The following is a 21,173-nucleotide window of genomic DNA, read 5'->3' as shown; positions in this document are numbered from 1 at the left end:
AGGATGTTGACCAAACTTGAGAGTAACGGTATATGTAGTTTTCTCCTTTAACACCGAAACTCCTCATTTAAAACGGTCTATGTATTTTTTGTTTGTTTGTGTCCCCCATTCAGTTGCAACCCCCCAAAAAGGGTGGAGCGTGCCTGGCCTCCTGTTAATTATTTAGCAAGAGGTTGGGGACACCGATTCCCTGTTGCAGAATAGTTAGTTCAGTTGTTTCCCAGCTTTTTGGGGGTGGGGGTGGGATTGTTTTGACTAAGTAAAATCAAAATGTTTTTAAACTGGAAGCTTTGTTAAAGACAGGGCTCCTAGTCAGTTACATTCTCTGTGTCATTTACACCCTACTCATTTTCATATGGTTAGTCATTAGCGACTTTGGGGCTACTTTTCCTAAGGCTGATGTTTTGTATACATTTTGCCCAGTATTTGACCCTGCTCTCCTTCAGTTTTAGGTCACATTATTTTGGTCTCTCATAATCTCTTGGGGAAGATCCCCAAGGATCCCCAGTGAGATCCCTAGTCTCATGTCATGATATCACTGTCAGTGCCTCAATCTGATGCCACCTTCTACAACAGAATCTTTCCCATTTCCTTCCAAGCAAAAAAGAAAGTCTTCTTCCTCAAAATCCCAGAACAGGAAAAAATACAAAGAGAGTATATCCATTTTGGAGTTAGTTAGCTAGTTAATTAGTTAGTATGAACAGCAGCTCTGTTCCTTACTTGCTGTGTGACTTTGGGTTAGTTACGAGCCTCCCTGAGCCTCATCTGTAAAAGGTGGACCAATAATCCTTACATCGTAGAATAGTGACAGGATTAAATGAGATAATGCATGCGAAGAATCTAGTGTAGTGCCTGGTTCCTAGTGGGCACACAACGAAAGCTCCTCCTCCTCTTGAGCACTTCTTTCCTACGTCCCTTTCTTAGGAAGCTGGTTACTTCCTTGGTTGTACTGTAGTCATTTCTATATTAGATTGTAAGCTTCTTTATTTATGGGGCTCACACATTGGTGCTTGGTAGGTACCCCACAAGGAGTGAATAAAGGCTGAAACTGTACTTTGATGTTTCTAGTCTCTTGAAGAAAGCCTGCAGGTAGAAAGAGCACGTGCTTGGGATCGAAAGAACTGTGTTCAGATCTAAATCCTTCTACTTAATACCTCTGCAACCATGAGCAGGCTGTTTAATTGCCCTACACCTCAGTGTTTTCATGTGTAAAATGGGGACAGTGATAGTTTTCTCCTAGGATTATTGTGAAGATCAAACTAGCAGGATGCCTTGTTTGCCTTGTATAACATTACTACCAACTTGCCCTTGCCCTGTTTAAGGAAATCCGATATAAATGAAGACTTCTAAATGGGCCTTCTGCATTTAAATGGACTTATTCTAGGATATGAATCTTCGGAAACTTGTCTAGAATGGAGAAAAAAACCTGCAGGTTTGAATGAACCATCTGAAAAGATGCCATTGTGGTCTCTCATAACCCAATTTCTTTTAAAGCATCTGCTGTATATTAGCAAGATAAGATCGGCTTTCTTAGGGTTTGAATACAGTATTCCAGAGGGAAAGAAATTACTGACTGGAGAGTAAGTAATTAAAGCCAGTGACAAAACTTTTCAAAAGCTAAGTGGATTAATTTTATTCTTAAAAACTTCTGAAGTTGTTACCAGCATGACATTCACTCGTTGTAAAGAGAAAAATATCTTAATTGAAAAGTTCTTTCCTGGCTATCTTAGCAGCCTTTTGTGGGCTCAGCATTTGTTACGGGCAAATGTGGGATTTTTTATCTTGTTTGGAAGTTCAGGTTTCATTTTCTCTAGTGCATTTGAACAACAAGCATCCCATAGCAGTCTTTGAATGTTCGGGGCTTCCCTGCCCATGAACTGTAACTGCTCTGTTTTCTAGCTTGTCACCTTAGTGGGATTAGTTTTCCACAGAGGGAATCTAAATGGTTATGATCTCAATGGAAGCAGACAGACTCTCTCTACATTCCCCACCATGATGACTTGATGGACAAGTGGTGGTTTTACAGAAAAGCCCCGTCACCTCTTGGGAAATAAGGGACCGTTCTGGGGTTGAGGCAGCTTTTGCTTAACCACCGGGGGTCCTCTGCTTTCTCCACCTCTTGGGAAATAAGGGACCGTTCTGGGGTTGAGGCAGCTTTTGCTTAACCACTGGGGGTCCTCTGCTTTCTCCATTCCACCCGGAAAACCACCATTTCTATTTTCCAAGTTATCTGCGCTAAGAGAGTAGAATCTAATTAAAAAAATCTTATGTGTGTGCACCTACCACATTCTACCTGTAAAGTTTATCTTACAGAAATATATTCATCAGTGGATGCAGCTACATGAACAAGCCATAGAAAGGATGACGTACTGACACACGCCACAACAAAGTGAGCCTTGAACACATGAGGCGAAGGGAAAGGAGCCAGACGCAGGTTACATAGTGTATGATCCCATTTATATGAGTTGTTCAGAGTAGGTAAATCCATAGACCCAGATGTAGATTGGGGGTTCCAGGGGCTGTGCCCATTAAGCTAGGAAGAAGCTGCTCAATGGCTTCAGGGTTTTCTTTTGAAAACAGAAACATTTTGGAACTACACGGAGGTGGTGAGATAGAGACATACTAAATACCACTGCATTGTTCACTTTTCAAATGGTTAATTTTCTTTCTTTCTTTTTTTTTTTTTAAAGTTTTATTTATTTATTTGACAAACAGAGATCACAAGTAGGCAGAGAGGCAAGCAGAGAGAGGAGGAAGCAGACTCCTGCTGAGCAGAGAGCCCAACACAGGGCTCGATCCCAGGACCCTGGGATCATGATCTGAGTGGAAGGCAGAGGCTTTAACCCACTGAGCCACCCAGGCGCCCCCTAAATGGTTAATTTTCTTTTTTTTTTTAACACAACCATTTTTTTTTTTTTTAAAGATTTTATTTATTTATTTGTTAGAGAGAGAGCGAGAGCACAAGCACAGGCAGAGTGGCAGGCAGAGGCAGAGGGAGAAGCAGGCTCCCCGCCAAGCAAGGAGCCCGATGTGGGACTCGATCCCAGGACGCTGGGACCATGACCTGAGCCGAAGGCAGCCGCTTAACCTACTGAGCCACCCAGGCGTCCCTGGTTAATTTTCTTATGTAAATTTCAGTTCAATTTAAAAATAGACTGGTGAATGAGGCTTGGTGCAGCACTGTATGACATGGTACAACAAAAATGTGTGTCCACGAGAGAGTCAGGGAGTAAACTGTGGTCCATCCAAGCAGTAGAGTACTATGTCCTGGTTCATAAGAGTGAAGGATGTTTATATGTACCGATACTGAAAGACATACACATCGTATTATTAAGTTAATAAGTTGGAAAAGACTTATGTTTAGGGTAGGTGTTAAAGGAATTTTATTTTTGACAAATACATGCTTTTATAATCAGGAATAAGTGGTAGGGAAAGAAAAAGAGAATAAATTCTGGTTTCAGAACCAAATTACTTTTATCTTACTTAATGCCTGAAGGGTGAGTGACTTTCAGGTCTCCCAGCAGGGCGAGGATGGCACGAGTATTGGAGCAGTCAGCACGTGTCTAGTGACGGCTTCCTGTTCATAGCATGTGGGTCTGGTGTCAGAAAAGTTGCTCCAAATTCTACCCAACAGTCTGCAAATGTGTATTCCATAATATTTCTTCGGTCTTAGAGTGAGAAAAGTAGAAAGTTACCCGGGCAGCTAAGTTCTGCCTAGCACAGTGCTTTGTGCAGCTCAGAGCTGCCAGATACCCTCGATCCACTTGAATTCTGTTCTCCCAAAAGAGCCTAACTCTTCTAAACCTAAGCGAGTCTTACTCAGTGTTTGGTATGCGAAGCCACTAGGAACAAAACGGATTTCCAGAAAGGGTGAACTTGTTCTCTGTCTCTTCTCTAAGTGCCCACACTTACTAAGTGCCCATAGTACTTACTTCAGGTCATGTTGCCTGGATTGCCTTTTCCTGCTGTTAGGATCTTTGTAATGTAGCAGCTTTTCCCAACTGGATTGTAATTATGCTCCTTAACGGCTGAGACAGTCTTATACTTCTAAAGAACAGGAGAGGGATATTCCTGAAAGCATCCCAATTCGAGCAGGAATGAGCAGATGAAAGGAGGTAAGACTTGACATTCACTTTTATCTTCCAGAACAGTCCAGGCTCTGCAGACGGCATCCCACCTGTCCCAGCACGCTGACTTGAGGAGCATCGTGGAGGAGATTGAGGTGTGAATTTATTTCGCCAAATGAATTTCCCATCTCCTGTCTTTGAAACCCTTTAAAAGAGTCTTGCAGATAGACATGCATGGCTTATTTTGGCCAGTGATGTTTCTCTTCACACCCATGCCACACTTCCGTTCTTTGTATGAGAGCAATATGTCCTGGGGGATATTCGCTAGGGTAGGATAGTTACACCATCCATTAGGTAACAGTTTACTTTGCCAGCCCTTTGTCGGTATAGGTTCATAGTCCACAGATTTTAGAGCCTAACAAACCTGAAATTTAGGTATTTTTTTCTGCTACTTAGTTCTTTGTAATCTCGGACAAATTATTTCATGTCTGAGCCACGATTCCTTATATGGTGTTGTAAGAACAAGTGGGGTTCTAAAGTACCTGATTCGTAATAGGTGCTTGGCAAGGGCTCACTGTGTTTTTAGAATGACTTGATCCTTTCCTTTGCCCAGGACCTCCTGCTGCTCAGAGACCGCTCTCGTGGACGACATAGTCCGTGATGACAGGCAGTCCACCCGGTGTCCTCACTGGGTGCCCCACAGGCATGTTTGCTGCCTTATCTTGTTGCCCAGGAGAGGAGCATGTCTCTGTCCATCCTTTAGTGCACTGAATGAGAAAGAGCAGTACTCTGCTATGTAGATTGTATCCAGACAGATGGCTGTGGAATCCACCTGTGACCTGATGCTTCCTGGGTGCCCTGCAGCCTGGGTTCCTCAGTGCTCTGACTCAGGGGCTTGGGCTTGAGTACCAGGGGTCAGGGAAGGGGGCGTTCCCAGGGCTGCGGAAGACACTGTCTCTCCAGGTGCCTGTGGAGTACACTTTATTCTCTGCCTCAGCATCTTGTTTGACAGAGTACTCCAGATTTAATGTGGTTCTCCAGATTTAGAGATGTAGAGTGAAATTTCTCAAAACTGCCTACACGGGGTGACTGTGGTTTGCATATCTCCTTCTGTGATCACTTGACTTCCAGCCTGCTTCCATTTTGTTGTGACAGGATCTTGTTGCTCGCCTCGATGAACTGGGAGGTGTGTATCTCCAGTTTGAAGAAGGACTGGAAACCACAGCCTTATTTGTGGCTGCCACCTACAAGCTCATGGACCATGTGGGCACGGAGCCATCCATTAAGGAGGTACCTAACCATTCTCGGGCGTGAAACCCAAAGGGGTTGTTGACTTCATCTGCTAAGAACAGTTTTTTTCAGAGGGGATGTTGACTTCGGCTTGGGGTGTAGTCACACGGTGTCTTGGGTTAGGCATTGAAAATGAGAAACATGTAATGCCTATCCTCAAGAAACTGGTTATCTGTGGAATAGACATGTAAACGGTGTCACACTTAACTTATTTTTTTGTCTTATAATACTTTATAGTTTATAAAACATTTTTATGTGTGGCTCATTTGATCATCATAGGAAATCTGAGTAATATGCTCAGTCAGACTTGGTCCCTCTGTAAAATGGCAGCATGACACATGTGGGGACACACAGATAATAGGTAGTAGCGATGCCCCTAAACCAGGTCTCCCCATGCTGTGGGCTCTCTCTTTCCCACATGTTGGGTAGTAGATCTCCAGCCTTGTTACATTTGCTTTAAATTGGGGAGGGTATGTCATGAGGTGGTGACAAGAAGGCCACATGATTACACTAGTTTCACCTCTCTCTCTTCTGGTACTCCTTACTGCTTGTTTCTTGAGTGATTTCCACGTCGGTGGCCCAGGCAAACCCTTCTCCTTGAGAAGTGCCCTGTTCTCCCTTCCACCTCATCTTTGGCAATGGCTAAATCTTAATTATCTTTGCTGATTGATATACTTATCTGAGAGGCATGTGTGTCTACCAGACATCTACCAAGACTTAATTTTTTTTTCTTTTCTTTGTGGGTCCCCCCTCCCCAAGAGGAGCTCATTAACCTGAAAGAACCTTTGGTTGGAATGTGTGTGGGAAATCTTTTTGAGCCGGACTCTTCTTTGTACCCCTTGTTTGTGAGAAGGCTACCAACCCTTGAGCTAAAGGATTTAAAAGACAAGCTGCTGTTGTTTTAATTTTAGGAGGAGAGATTTGGGTTCCAAGTTAGAACTTTGATTTCTTTCATGCATTTTGAGTTTTGTGCTGAGTTTCTTCAAGTAAATAGTAATTAATGATCTGTCTTGGGTAATTTGAATTGATTTTCTATTTTCTCTGGAGGATATGACCTAATAATTTATTCATGTATTAGTATTCTTCTGTTGTCTTTGGTTCATCCTGAGTATAGAAGATCTGGAGATGCAATACTTTCTTAATTTCTACGATGGGTGGAGTACAGGAATGTGGGTCTTACGTTACAAATCATTTAGGAACTCTCCTATACACAGCATGGTAGATGAGTTGGTGATATTCTACATACACAACTTAAACTTTTTCTTGCTTTATTCCCAAGCTTCTGCTAACCAGGTATTTGGATGGAGTAATTTGGCTGTCACTGCTTTTGACATAACCATTCTGGTGAATAGTCACCCATTTTAACATGTCAACAGCCTAGTGACGGAAAAATGTAATTGGTACAATTAAAGAAAATTATTTCATGTCGACTATGAATAACACTGTCGGGAACAAGGGAGCTCTTTTGTTAGATTGGAGGTTTTAAAAAACAAAACTGATTGAAGTGGAAAATGTTTCCTCTTAAGCAAACAACCTCCAGAATTTTAATAATGCCTTTTAGCTTCCACTTTTTTAAAAAAACTGCTTTTAGTTTTCTTCTCTAAACAGCCCATTAGTTCTTAATGGAAAGTTATTTTAGTTTCTTTCTAATGTACATTTTTGGCTATAAGGTTTGGTCTTCTGAATTCAAACTTAACTCCAGTGTACTGCTCAGAGGGGAGTCGGGAAGGAAGTTAGGTTAGGTGGGAGGGTGAAAGGAATTAGGAAAGAATATATTTTCTTCTGGGAGGAGACAGACTTACATGTGAATTTTGGTCTTGCTTTTTTTTTTCTGTTTTTTCTTTTCCTATTATAACTTGTAGGAGTTACTTAGCCTTTTAACCTCATTTTCCTCATTTGGAAAACATTGATAATTGATAATACCAATCTTTTCAGGGTTTTGGTCAAGATGACCACCTTCCTGCCAGAGGACGATCTCAAGTTGCATTTCCCCTTTTCTTTCAGGATCAGGTCATCCAACTCATGAATGCCATCTTCAGCAAGAAGAACTTTGAGTCACTCTCAGAAGCCTTCAGCGTGGCCTCTGCTGCCGCTGCGCTCTCTCAGAACCGCTATCACGTGCCAGTTGTGGTTGTGCCCGAGGGCTCTCCTTCAGACACTTACGAGCAGGCTATCCTTCGGGTATGACTTCCATGTCCAAGCTGTGCGGCCCTGACCTTTTTCCAGTGGAAGGCTCTCAGAAATCTAAGGACTGGTGGAGATCTAATTGTAACCACCTTCCTGCCCCAACCGAGGACATACCCATTAAAAGTAGAGCAAAGCTCATTTCCCTTAGCCTGGAATTGGGGATATGACCTGTGGTTGAACTAGTCACAGAACTCTTCAAAAAAATCCAGAAAAGGTTTTTTTTTTCCTGGAAGATTTTTTATCACCAGTCTTTTGAGAAATTAAATGCAAGAAAATTGTATTTCTGGGGTCATAACACTAAATGTATAGAGGAGTCTTGCTTCTAAAAGGCATTTTCCAGTACCAGAACTTTCTAAATACATTATTTAAAGACCACTTTTTCTAAATTCCCCTGTAATTCTGGTGCTTACAGTTGTTAACACCAGGTCTCTTCCTCCTGTTGGAAGTTTGTCTTTCTGCCTCTTCATAGCATGTCCCTCCTCGCTCAGCAGGAAGCAGAGACTGCTTTTTTATGGTGATTCTCTGAACAGAGGAAATGCACAGATCTTGAGTAAGCTTGGAGTTTTCATCTCAAATGAGGCATATTTTGATGTTTGGAAATCAGTGATAAGCTAACATCCTCATAAGAACTTAGTATTCTATTTATGGTAGACATTGGGGTTCCACGCAGGACAGTTCCATCAGTTCTACTCTGGTGGCCTCTTTAAATATTCTCCTGAGGAAGTGCCTTCTCTTTCAAAATTGCCTCTCCTCTCCCTGCCTGTGCTCACAGCCTCGTCGAGGCTGGGGTGAGAAATCATCTGATTAACACAGTTCACCGTAAGTCAGGAGGGGGCAGCTAGGAGAGCAAAGTAGAAGTACTGGCTTTGTAGCTAGATGGGCTGTGGTTTGAGTCCTAGACCAACTGAACTGGCCCTGTGGCCTCAGTTTCTTCATCTGTAAAGTAGAGATGATGCCGTCTATCTCAGATGATTGATAAAGGAGGTTGTGTGTAAAGTGCCCATCCCCGTCTGAAGAATGAGTGTTGGACGAGATCATCTTTAAGATTCCCCCCCCACCTCTAACATTCTATAATCTATCCCATCACCAATCTCCTTGTATTTTGTGTCTGATTTCTGATAGATCGTAGACCAGAGTCAGTGAAGAGGTCTTGAAATAAAGAGTCTCTTCCCCTGCAGAGCTGGCTCCCTGTGGATAAATCTCCCCAGAAACAAAATTTTGTACTCCTTTGGCCTTTGTTGCTACAGATAATTTTAAAATTTATTTCTAGTTGCAGGTCACCAATGTTCTGTCTCAGCCTCTGACTCAGGCCACTGTTAAACTAGAACATGCTAAATCTGTTGCTTCCAGAGCCACTGTCCTCCAGAAGACATCTTTTACCCCTGTCGGGTAAGTCTTGAACTTATTTTTGAAGGGTGCCAATAGACTTGTTTTGCCTGCAGCCAATATAACACGAATTAATATGGATATTATGAAGTATCCCCAAATCAAATTTACCTAAACTTTGCTTAGGTAAATTTGACTTCCTAATGTATAGTTATTTAAGAAAAGGGTTTTTTTAAAGCTAGAAGAGGGGCACCGGGCTCACATAATTGGTAGAGCATAGGAATCTTAATTTCAGGGTTGTGAGTTTAAGCCGCAAATTGGGTGTAGAGATCACTAAAAAACAAACAACAATAACAACAAAAAATAAAGCTAAAAGAATTTTGTTTTAGTTTTAATGTTTCCTTCCGTATCTATTTCTAGTTGTCTCTGTCTTGTCATTGTGATGTAAGTAGCAAGTTTTAAATTTGATGCTGTTTTTTCTTGATATATGAGTAATACATATTTATTGTAGGAGAAATACAGAAAAGCCCCAAAATAAAATGTAAATCACTGATAGTTCTACCACCTAGAGATAACTCCTGTTCACATTTTGTCGTTTTTTTTTTTTGTCAGCCCTTTTTCTATGCAAATAAATATATTTTTAATTGAATTAGGATTATGCTTTGTCTATAACAGTGTCTCATGATTATTTCCCCCATAGGATTAAATCTTCTTCAGTCTTATTTTTAAAAAAATATTTTTGTTTATTTATTTGAGAGAGAGAGAGAGAGATCAGAATGGGTGGGAACGGGGTGGAGGAGGGGGTGCGCGGCAGGGGAGGGAGGTGTGCCGCAGGCAGTGAGTACAGAGAGGGAGCCCAATGACAGGGCCTGATCCCGGGATCCCAGGATCTCAGGATCATGACCTGACCTGAGTCAAAGGCAGACCTTTAACCGACAGAGCCACCAAGGTGCCCCTTTAGTCTTATTTTTAATGGTTGCATATTGTTAAGGAAATTTTAAAAGAATTAAGGATCAGTTTTTATACGAGATCTTGTTAAGTGTTAAATTGGTAAGCTAAGACTGGGAACTCTGAGTTTTAGAGAGAATATCCATTTCTTTTATTTATTTTTTATTTTAAGTAAGCTTTAGGTGCAATATGGGGCTTGAACCCCAGAGGGTCAAGAGTCACATGCTAAAAAGAAAAAAAAAATTGTCGCATGCTCTACTGACTGAGCCAGCCAGGTGCCCCAAGAATATTCATTTCTTAGACAATGATAAAGATAAACAGACAATATGTCAAATTAAAAAGCAGAATCATTTTTAGGAATGATGAGTGGAATGGTAAAAGACATTTGGGATTTGGCTATGTAGTTGGAGTTAATTCTCTACCTTTCCTCCCCTTTAAAATAAAAGTTACTGATATTTTCATAAAAGTAAGACATGTCATTTTTAGGAAATTCACAAAACACAGAAAAGTAGAAGTAGTATAAAAAATTGCCTGCAATTATACTGCTCTGCACCAACCTTTTTGAACATTTCTACTCTCTCGCTGTCTCTTTTTTAAACATAATAGGGATCATACTGTAGACTGTTTTGCATTTAATTGTGGAAGCCTACCCGAGGGGGTGGGGTTTTAGGAGTGGAGAGGAGGAAACAAAGGAAAGAAGACTTCAGAGACTAGAAGGAGGAGGTCATTTTAGATCTCTCTGAAGTTTTGCCCACAGCATAATCTGTGCTTGAGCAGGAGGTGGCCCAGCTGGGTGGGAAGTTTAAAGGAGAAGACGTGGCATAACCCTGGTTTGTCTCAAGGAGGGCCACGTGTGGCCAATTTGTTACATTCATGACTTTGCTATGTGAGTTCTTGCTAACCCCGCTGTCATTCTTAACAGGGATGTTTTTGAATTAAACTTCATGAATGTCAAATTTTCCAGTGGTTATTATGACTTCTCTGTCAAAGTTGAAGGTGACAACCGTTATATTGCAAATAGTGTCGAGGTAAGTGCTTTTCTTGTCATCCCCATTAAATCAAAGGAAATGACCAAGTAGGCACACAGGATTAATCGTCTGGTATATTGACTTCATTTTACAGCCAAGTTAATGTGAATATGTTAAGAGAAGGGTAAGTTTAAACTACGCTTCACCAAGAACTTGATCATAGTGAGTTTTATTTGTAAATTATTCATTTTCTGGTATGATTTAGTATCTCACATAAAATTTAGGAGGTAGAAAAAATAAAAATCACCTATAATTTCACTGAGACATAAGTATTCTTATTATGATATTTTGTGTGGTAGGTCTTGATAGATTTAGAAAAGTGTCTGATGCTAATTAGGTGATGAAAAGCACCCAGGGACATACTGTAATGAGGCTCTCTGGGTAAAATACAAAAGAAAATCAGTAAGTTTCTTTCTTTCTTTCTTTTTTTTTTTTTTTTTTGGGTGGGCAGCACAAGTTTATTGAGTGATACTAAAGTGATAAGTACAAAGCTCCTGAGGAGGGAGGGGACCCTAGAGGGTTGCCCGAAAATCAGTAAGTTTCATAATGAATTGTGTTTCACATATTTAGCTAACGCTAGTTGTGTTGAAGATCCAAAGATCCAAAGTGGTTCTAAGGATGGCAAACTACGCCTCATTTATCAGATGCTTGGGGAGTGAGGAATTTCACATTAGTGGTTTTCCTAGCTAATTGGAGTATACCCCTTCAGGCACTGTGGCTTTCATTTTAACCTTTTCCGTAGAAGTTTATTTAGGATGAATTACATGTTTTTCTACTTTCTTAAACTATGGGATATGATTTAACCATTTCTTTTTTCTTTTCTCTGTTTATTTGACAAAGAGAGAGAGACCATAAGTAGGCAGAGAGGCAGGCAGAGAGAGAGGGGAAGCAGGCTCCCCGCAGAGCAGAGAGCCCAATGTGGGGCTCGATCCTGGGACCCTGAGACCATGACCTGAGCCGAAGGCAGAGGCTTAACCCACTGAGCCACCCAGGTGCCCCAACCATTTCTTATTCTTAATTAGAATCATCAGTATGAACCCTTTATTGAAGGCCTATGACATGAGAAGCCTAGTTCTGTGTGCTTTCGCTTACATTATTTTTGTCTTACTACAACCCTAAGACACAGATGAAGCCATCTTCACTGCACAGAAGAGGCTCATAGGGGTGGAGTAACTTGTCCAAGGTCATCCAGCCTGTGCTTGGGTGGGTTCCCTGCCCAGTATGAGTTTGTTTAGCACGCTTTGATGAATAGGCAGCCTGTGCAGGGCTGTGTGCAGCTCCAGCTCTGGCCTTTGTTATGGCATCACTCCCTTCAGCTGTCCTTTCTCAGTGCTTTTGCTGTGTCTTTGCTGTATCTACTTAATTCTTGTGCATTCTTTTGGGTGAGGGAAACTTGGAGTGGTCCTGTGCCTCTCCTGAATAGTTAAATACACACTCTTTGGGAGAACTCTTTTTTCTTAACTATTCAGGTGTCATTTGCCACTCACTTTTTTTTTCTTTTTTAAAAGTTTATTTTAGTCTTTATTTTTTTAAGTAAATCCTGTGCCCAGCATGGAGCTCAAACTCATGACCCTGCGATCAAGAGTCACATGCTTCAGCAACTGAGTCAGCCAGTCACCCCTTGTTTTTCTTTCTTTAATCAAACTTTTTCATTTTGAAATAATTTTGGTCTTAAGTTGCAAAAACGGTATGAAGAATTTCCATGTGAAGTAATGAAGTTTTTCGTTTTTTTTTAAACATGTTTTTAAACTTTTTTTAAAAAAGATTTTTCATTTATTTATTTTTGAGAACGAGAAAGAAAGAGTGAGCATACAGAGGGAGCAGACTTCCTACTGAGCAGAGAGCCTGACGTGGGGCTCAGTCCCAGGACCCGGAGACCATGACCTGAGCCGAAGGCAGAGGCTTAACCAACTGAGCCATGACATGCCCTGAGTTTTTAGGTTTTAAGGATGGAAAACTATACCTCATTTATCTGTGACTTTGTGGGAATGGACTTAACCAAGTAAAGTAGTATCAAGAATGCCCTTTATCCAGCTTCCCCAAATATTAATGTCTTATGTAACTGTTATATAGTTATCAGACCCAGGAAATTAACATGATGCATGCTACTAACTAATCTATAGACTTTAATTCAAATTTCACTAGTTATCCGACCAGTGTCCCTATTCTAATCTGGGATTCAAGTTAGGGTCATATGTCCCTTTCGCCTCCTCTAAGTTATAATATAGTTTCTTTTATGACCTTGATACTTTAGAAGTACTCTCTGTTTAGCTTGTAGAATGTCCCTTACTTTGGGTTTTGAGTTTCCTCAAAATTAAACTCAGGCCACCTGTTTTTTTGTAAGAAAACTCCAAAAGTGATGCTTTTTCCCTCTCAGTGCATCTTCTTAGGAAGTACATGATGTTGATATGTCTCATTGCTGGTGTAAATGTTAACCTTGATCACTTGATTAAGGTGGTGCCTGCTAGGTTTCTCTCTATAAAGTTGCTGTTTTCTGCTTTGTAATTGAGTCTGCAAATATCCTGGTGATCTTGCCTGCAACTGTTATTAATAGGTTGACTGCCAAAAGGTGATTTTCTCTTTCATTCTTTCTACATTTATTAATTAGAATTCTGCTGTAAGGAAAAGCTATCCCTCTCCCAACCCTGTCTTCATTTATTTTTCAATTATTTATAACATTTTGGGCTCATGGAAGTTTATTTTACTTTATAGGTTATGATCCTTTACTTTTTTTTTATCATTTATTTTGTTGTTCACATTATCCCAGATTTGACCTTTAGAAAGCTCCTCAAGTTGGCTCCAATGACACTTGAAAGGACAAGGCAGCTGAAAAGTTTGACCTTTTCAAAAGTGGGGCATTACTTAAAGTAGGTAGATTAAACACTTATATTTAAAGTTTGTCGGAAAGGAAGATATTTTCGGGAACTCTCATCTCTGCCTTTTCTCTACCTCATGTCTGACTTTTTTGGGCATGAGACATCTGATCCTAGTCCATCCACTAACACAAAATTGGGGTGAAAACTATTGTAGTGTGCACCTTAAACCTTTAAAATCTAGATTCTTTGAATTTTAGCTTCCCTTATTAAGGGTCCTTATTTGCAACCAAACACATTAAAAGGCAGACATTCCTTTCTTTAAAAAATTTTTTTTCCTGAAATCTTTTCTTCTTTCTACCTTTACAGTCTTTTTTTTTTTTTTTTTAAAGATTTTTATTTATTTGACACAGAGAGAGCGAGCGAGAGAGGGCATACAAGCAGTGGGAGAGGGAGGAGCAGGGATCGATCTCAGGACTTTGTGATCATGACTTGAGCAGAAGGCAGACGCTTAACGACTGAGCTACCCAGGTGCCCCTAGCTTTATTAGGTATTGCCAAATTGCTCTTCTCTTCATATTCTTACCTACCTTTTGGTATTACGAATATTTGATAAATTGATGGATATGAAGTGGTGTCTATTTTTTCTTTTTAAGTTTTATTTTTTAGTAATGGCTGACCCTAATGCGGGGCTTGAACTCATGACCCTGAGATCAAGAATCCCACGTTTCACCAACTGAGCCAGCTGGGCACTCCATAATGATGTCTTGTTTTAATGTTTTTCCTTGGTTACTAATGAGATTGAACATTTTTTTCCTTGTGTTTATTGGCCTTTTAGTTTTCCTTTTCTGTGAACTGTTGTCTGCGTTTGTCTGTTTTTCTTTGGGTTTGTTAGTCTTTTTGTTACTGAATTTTGGAGGCTGTTGGTGTTCTGGAAACTGACCCTTAGTTAAAAGCATCAGATATCTTCCCTCAGTGTTGGTTTATGGCATCTTTTGATGCACAAAAGTTATTTTCAATGAAGCCTAATTTAAAAATGTTTTGCCTAGGTTGTTTGTGTGTCTTGTGTTTTTAAAAAGTCCTGTGCTACTCCAAGGCGATAAAGATAATCTCCAATATTTTCTTCTAATGGTTTTTAAGGTTTTTTCCCCCTATATTTATATTTAGGGTTTCAACATACTTCCAAGTTTACTTTTGTTGCTGTAGTATTTTATATCCTGTCAGTAACTGTTCTTATTGATTTGTATTACCATTGCTTGCTTATATTGTGTTGCTTTTTCATTGGACTTGGAACTCCCTATGAGTGGAGACCAAACCTTATTTTTTCAGTACTTAGTCTCCATCTCAGACAATTTTAGAAGAAAAGGATGGAGTGGTATAAAGACGTTTACCTACATTCCTGGGCTGTTAGAACTATGGTAATTCATCTTTGAAGGGTGAGCTTTATATCCTAGATAAAATATCTTGGGTTTGTTTTCTTTTTAAATAACAGCTTTATTGAAAATATAATTCATATACCCATTAAAGTATATATAATTCAGTGTTTTTAGTATATATTTTCTTTAAAGATTTGTTTATTTTAGAGAGAGGGAGAGAGAGCACGCATGTGCACACAGGCAGAGGGGCAGAGGTTATGGGAGAGACAATCTCAAGGAGACTCCGTGCTAAACGCCAAGCCCGACACGGGTCTCAAACCCACCACCCTGAGATTGTGACCTGAGCCGAAACCAAAAGTCGGCCACTTAACCAGTTGAGCCACCTGGGGCCCCAATGGGTTTTTTTTTTTTTTTTAAAGATTTTATTTATTTATTTGACAGAGAGAGATCACAAGTAGACAGAGAGGCAGGCAGAGAGAGAGAGAGAGAGAGAGGGAAGCAGGCTCCCTGCTGAGCAGAGAGCCCGATGCGGGACTCGATCCCAGGACCCTGAGATCATGACCTGAGCTGAAGGCAGCGGCTTAACCCACTGAGCCACCCAGGCGCCCCCCAATGGGTTTTTTAGAAAATTTGCAGAGTTTTGCAACCATCACCACTATCAAATTCCGTAACACATGTATCACCCAGAAAACAATCCCATGTCTGTAGTAGACATTCCTTATTCTATAGCAATATAGCCTCTTTCCAGTACTGACAATTACTAGTCTACTTTTTGTCTCTATGATTTGCCTATTTTGGACATTTCATATAAATGGTATCATATAATATGTGGCATTTTGTGTCTGGTCTTTTTAATTAGCATGATACTTTTCATGTTAATTCATGTTGTAGCCTGTATGAGTACTTTATTCCTTTTATGGCCACGTAATATTCTATCGTGTAGGTATAGCATTTTATCAGTTCATCAGTTGATGGACATTTGGAGTTTTTCCACTTTTTTGGCAATTATACTTAATGCTGCTGTGAACATTCACGTACACGTTTTTTTTTAAAGATTTTATTTTATTTATTTATTTGACAGACAGAGATCACAAGTAGGCAGAGAGGCAGGCAGAGAGAGTGGAGGAAGCAGGCTCCCCGTGGAGCAGAGAGCCCGATGTGGGGCTCCATCCCAGGACCCTGGGATCATGACCTGAGCTGAAGGCAGAGGCTTTAACCCACTGAGCCACACAGGCGCCCCTCACGTACACATTTTTGTTAGGACTTCTGTTTTCTGTTTTATGAGATGTGTGCCAAGCAGTGGAATGGTGGGTTATATGATAAACTCTATGTTTAACTTTTCGAGGAACTGACAAACTGTTTTGCAAAGAATTTGCACCATTTTACATTTCTACTAGTAATAGATAAGACCTCCAGTTTCTCTACATCCTAACCAACACTTGTTATTTTTCTTTTCATTCTGGCCATCATACATGGGTAGGAAGTGGTTTCTCATTTGAAGTTTTGATTTGGATTTCCCTGATAGCTAATGATATTGAACATCTTTTCATATGCTTATTGGACATTTGTAGATCTTTGTATATCCTTTGCCCATTAAAATTTTTTTTTCTTTTTATTTCTTCCTTTCCAATCTGTATACTTCTTATTTTCTCTTTTTATTATGTTGTTTGTCTTTTTATGTTATTGAGCTAATATATTCTGGATACAGGTCTCTTATCAGATACGTGATTTGTTTTAATTTTGACGACGTTCAGTTTCTTTATTTCTCTTTCATTGCTTCTGGTGCCACATCTAAGAAACCAATGCCTAATCCAAGGTTATGAAGATTTACTCCTCTTACAACTTTAGCTCTCATATTAGGTTCCTAATTGATTTTGAGTTTTTGTATGTGGTGTAAGGGCGAGGTCTAACTGCTTTCTTATGTATGTGGAAATCCCAGCAGCTTCTGTTGAAGATCATTCTTTCCTTATTGAATTGTCTTGGCATCAAAAATCAGTCGACCATAAAGGCAAGGGTTAATTTCTAGGCTTGCAGTTGTAGTCCATTTTTTAAAAAAAATTTTTAAAGATTTTATTTATTTATTTGACAGATTACAAGTAGGCAGAGAGGCAGGCAGAGAGATGGCGGAAGCAGGACCCCTGCTGAGCAGAGAGCCCGATGCAGGACTTGATCCCAGGACCCTGAGATCATGACCCGAACTGAAGGCAGAGGCTTAACCCACTGAGCCACCCAGGCACCCTGCAGTTGTAGTCCATTAACCTGTATTTTTATCCTTATACCAATACTGTGCTGTCTTGGTTTCTGTAACAGCTTGCCTTTTTGTAACTTCAAATCTGGTGTTTGTCCAAGTGTTTCTGTGATTGTTAGAAATATTATCTAAGTGCAAAATAGCAGAAATGGCTAATAACTATTATTCTTGCAATGATAAGCCCCAACTGAGGCCATTGCTGTCCCTTTCCTTCCCAGTGATGAAGTAAGCATTACAAAATCTCTCCTTCTTGGGGCGCCTGGGTGGCTCAGCAGGTTAAACCTCTGCCTTCAGCTCAGGTCATGATCTCAGGGTCCTGGGATCGAGCCCCGCATTGGGCTCTCTGCTCAGTGGGGAGCCTGCTTCCCCCTCTCTCTGCCTGCCTCTCTGCCTACTTGTGATCTCTGTCTGTCAAATAAATAAATAAAATATTAAAAAAAAACAAAAAACAAAATCTCTCCTTCTTCATTATGTTATAGCTTTATGTGTGTGTGTTCTGACCTCTGTCACGTATGCAACGTTACTTTGTAATTTCAGTAATAATCACACTTAGAACCTCAGAGCAGGTCAGCAGGTCCTGTTTACTCTCCTGAGAGAAGCTTGACATTGGTCAGAGTACATTAATGGTGGTTTGGTGTGGAAGGCCTGTAATAGCATTCATTGACATTGGACTTGCTGTCAGGGGAAACATGGGTTTTCGAAGCTGTCATTAGCATTAATTGCCCCTAATGCACCATCATTTTTGACAGTAATGAGCTAAACTGGGGGGTTATTACTCTCAGCAGAAAGACTGCATTTCCTAGTGTTAAAACATTTTTTGAGGTGTATGTGGGATGCAGAACCAGCAAGGAAAGCACTAGTATGATTCAGTGTGAAGCAGGCTTAGCTGCATTTAAAGTGGCTAAACACGTCCCTTTCCTATTGTAAAAACTAATCCTGAAGTGTTAGTGTGAAGGAAGAAGCAGCTAACCCAGCGGGATCCTACTCTGAATTCTTTATAACACGTCTTTGGAAAAAGTTATAATTTTTATTTCTCAGTTTGCTTTAAAAGAGTAGCATAAAAACGCTTTTCTTTTCAGTGTTTCCAGAGACCCATTTGTAGTAAGATCTTAGGAGCAGAAGGACTTGTTTTAAACTGTTCCCTATTTAAGAACAGCCCTACGTTGTTTCTCTGCAACAAAAAACCCTTTAACTTAGGAAGCCTTTTAGAATTAGGGCTGAGAGCAAACCCAAGATGACTTGAGTTCACTGTGATTTGCCCTTTTGTCATCCATGTGTCTGTATTGTCTGGGAGTGCTTATGATGTCTTTAGAACAAACACACAGTTGAATGTTGATTAGCAGACCTTATCGACCATGTTCTTGTTGAAATATAGTCAGGATTCTAAGTAAAAACCCGGAAAGTTGATGGCTTTTCTGTCATTATAATGAGGATACATTCAGAGCCTTACCCAAATCTTTTAACATCTGTCTCCATATACCCATCTACAGAAAGGAAGAGTATTATTTTTATTTATTTTTTTTAAAGATTTTTATTTATTTATTTGAGAGACAGAGATGACAAGTAGGCAGAGAGGCAGGCAGAAAGAGAGGAGGAAGCAGGCTCCACACTGAGCAGAGAGCCCGATGCGGGGCTCGATTCCAGGACCCTGGGATCATGACTTGAGCCGAAGGCAGAGGCTTTAACCCACTGAGCCACCCAGGCGCCCCAGGAAGAGTATTATTTTTAAAATCATATTTAAGGGGTTGTTGCTTTTTAATACAAAATGTTTATAAAGAAGAAAGTAAAGGGCACACAGTCTCATTGCTCAGATAATCCATGTTTTTTCAAAGAAAAAAGGAATAAAATATGCATGTAGTTTAAAAAAATTCAAAGTGCAAAAATGTATATAATGAAATGTAAGAGCCTTCTCATCCCTTCAGTCCAGCTCCTCTTCTCAGGGGAATCTTAACAGTTAACTATGTACATTTTAAGAAAAAGAAGGATGCGTTTATTAATGAATGTGCATATCCTTTCTTGTTTACACAAAAAGGGATTATTCTATAAACCGCTGTATTTATCACAAAGTAGAGGCTCCCAGCTTTCTCCTCTGGGGTCTTTTCAACTCGATGGCCTCCCCACCCTCAACACCCACCCCCACACCCCCCACCCCGCCCCCAGCCCTCTGCCACTCCCCTGCCATAATTCACCCAGTTGTCTGGACTCCATGACAGACAGCGCTGTCAGTGGATGGCTATGTATTCTAAAGTAGGTGATAATATCTCTGTATCTGTCCATAGACATCTACCTTGGCTTTTTAAATTATTCCGTGGTGATTCATAGTGTATTCATGTAACTAGTCTTCTGTTTATGGACATTTAGGTGGAACAGTGATTTTAGGATCACATTTACAAATTAAATGAGTAAGGCGTTAGAGACTGAGTCAAAGAAGTGAAGAAGGAATTAGCTGGTTAACGTTGGTGAAGATTGCAGAGTAGTTAACTGTGAAGACAGATTGTTTCGATAGCGTGGAATATCGCCAGGCTCCTTTCTTGCTGCCTGACCCAGGGCCACCCGCAGGCCGACTGAGGTCACAGTTTCTTCTTCTGTGCTTTGGTAGCACTTGGAACATCCCTCCATTAAAGCAGCAGCCTGGGGACGCCTAGGTGGCTCAGTCGGTTAACCCACTGTCTTTGGCTCAGGTCATGATCCCAGGGTTCTGGGATCGAGTCCCACATCGGGCTACTTGCTTGGCAGGGAGCCTGCTTCTCTCTCTGCCTCTGCCTGCTTGTGCGTGCTCTCTCTCTCTGACAAATAAAGAAATAAAATCTTTAAAAAAAAAAAAAAAAAGCAGCAGCCTGGTTTGTTAAAGTTCAGCTTTGCATCTGTGTTTCCCTGTAGGACAGGAAGTGCATCTTGCCATCCCTGTAAATCCCCTGCACCCGGGCGCTCCAGATGCCCTTGGGGGATGTCGGGAAGGTGCTGTTAGTGGGCTATTGCTGGATGTCAGTAGCCTGACCACAGCTCTTGGGCTGCTTCTTTGCTTGAGCCTTCTACTCTAGTTTTTTCCTTCAGATGATGTCAGTGTCTCTCCACACTGGGTTTATATAGCAGAGTTTGCTCTGGTTCTGACCCCTCTATTGAGTCGTGAAGCTGTTTGCTCAGCACAGAGCCCAAAGAGCCGAAAGAGAGGCCCCCCAGCTCTTCCTTTGGGGGTTTATTCAACTTGAAGGCCATCTATTTCCCTTCCCTACCACCATGATTCACCCAGTTGCCTAGACTCAGTGACAGGCAGTGCTGCTGGATATAATTCTGCCAATAGATGGCTATATATGCAAAAGTAGGAGGTAATAATCATCCTTACAGCTTCTGGTAATAACTCTTTTACATTTCAAGGTGTTTTTTTGTTGTTGTTGTTGTTGTTGTTGTTGTTGTTGTTTTAAAGATTTTATTTATTTATTTGACAGACCGAGATTACAAGTAGGCAGAGAGGCAGTCAGAGAGAGGAGGAAGCAGGCTCCCCTCTGAGCAGAGAGCCTGATGCAGGGATCATGACCTGAGCTGAAGGCAGAGGCTTTAACCCACTGAGCCACCCAGGCACCCCCTGTTGTTGTTGTTGTTGTTGTTTTTTGTTTGTTTGTTTTTAAAGATTTTATTTATTTATTTGTCAGAGAGAGAGAGAGGGAGAGAGAGCAAGCACAGGCAGACAGAATGGCAGGCAGAGGCAGAGGGAGAAGCAGGCTCCCTGATGAGCAAGGAGCCCGATGTGGGACTCGATCCCAGGACGCTGGGATCATGACCTGAGCCGAAGGCAGCTGCTTAACCAACTGAGCCACCCAGGCGTCCCTGTTGTTGTTTTTAAATAAAACAGAATACCTCTATTCGATCTGATAATTGAGGCCGTTGTCCCAA

At 40.8% G+C, this 21,173-nt stretch overlaps 1 protein-coding gene across 2 annotated transcripts in view; it reads left to right on the top strand.

The window, feature by feature from the left end:
• LOC111141578 (ribophorin II) overlaps positions 1-21,173 on the top strand; it is a 66,793-nt gene that overhangs the window by 26,876 nt on the left and 18,744 nt on the right. For both annotated transcript variants that reach the window (XM_022494239.1, XM_022494238.1), the window contains 5 exons: positions 4,147-4,222; positions 5,223-5,357; positions 7,362-7,538; positions 8,815-8,933; positions 10,741-10,846. In XM_022494239.1, coding sequence (XP_022349947.1) covers positions 4,147-4,222; positions 5,223-5,357; positions 7,362-7,538; positions 8,815-8,933; positions 10,741-10,846 — 613 coding nt within the window. The remainder of the gene's footprint in view (positions 1-4,146; positions 4,223-5,222; positions 5,358-7,361; positions 7,539-8,814; positions 8,934-10,740; positions 10,847-21,173) is intronic.

This window comes from Enhydra lutris, unplaced genomic scaffold, assembly GCF_002288905.1.
Source record: "Enhydra lutris kenyoni isolate GAN:26980312 unplaced genomic scaffold, ASM228890v2 scaffoldscaffold6, whole genome shotgun sequence".
In the NCBI taxonomy this organism is placed as follows: Eukaryota; Metazoa; Chordata; class Mammalia; order Carnivora; family Mustelidae; genus Enhydra; species Enhydra lutris.
Note: the sequence above shows the minus strand (reverse complement) of the source record. Positions and strands in the feature narration are given on the sequence as shown.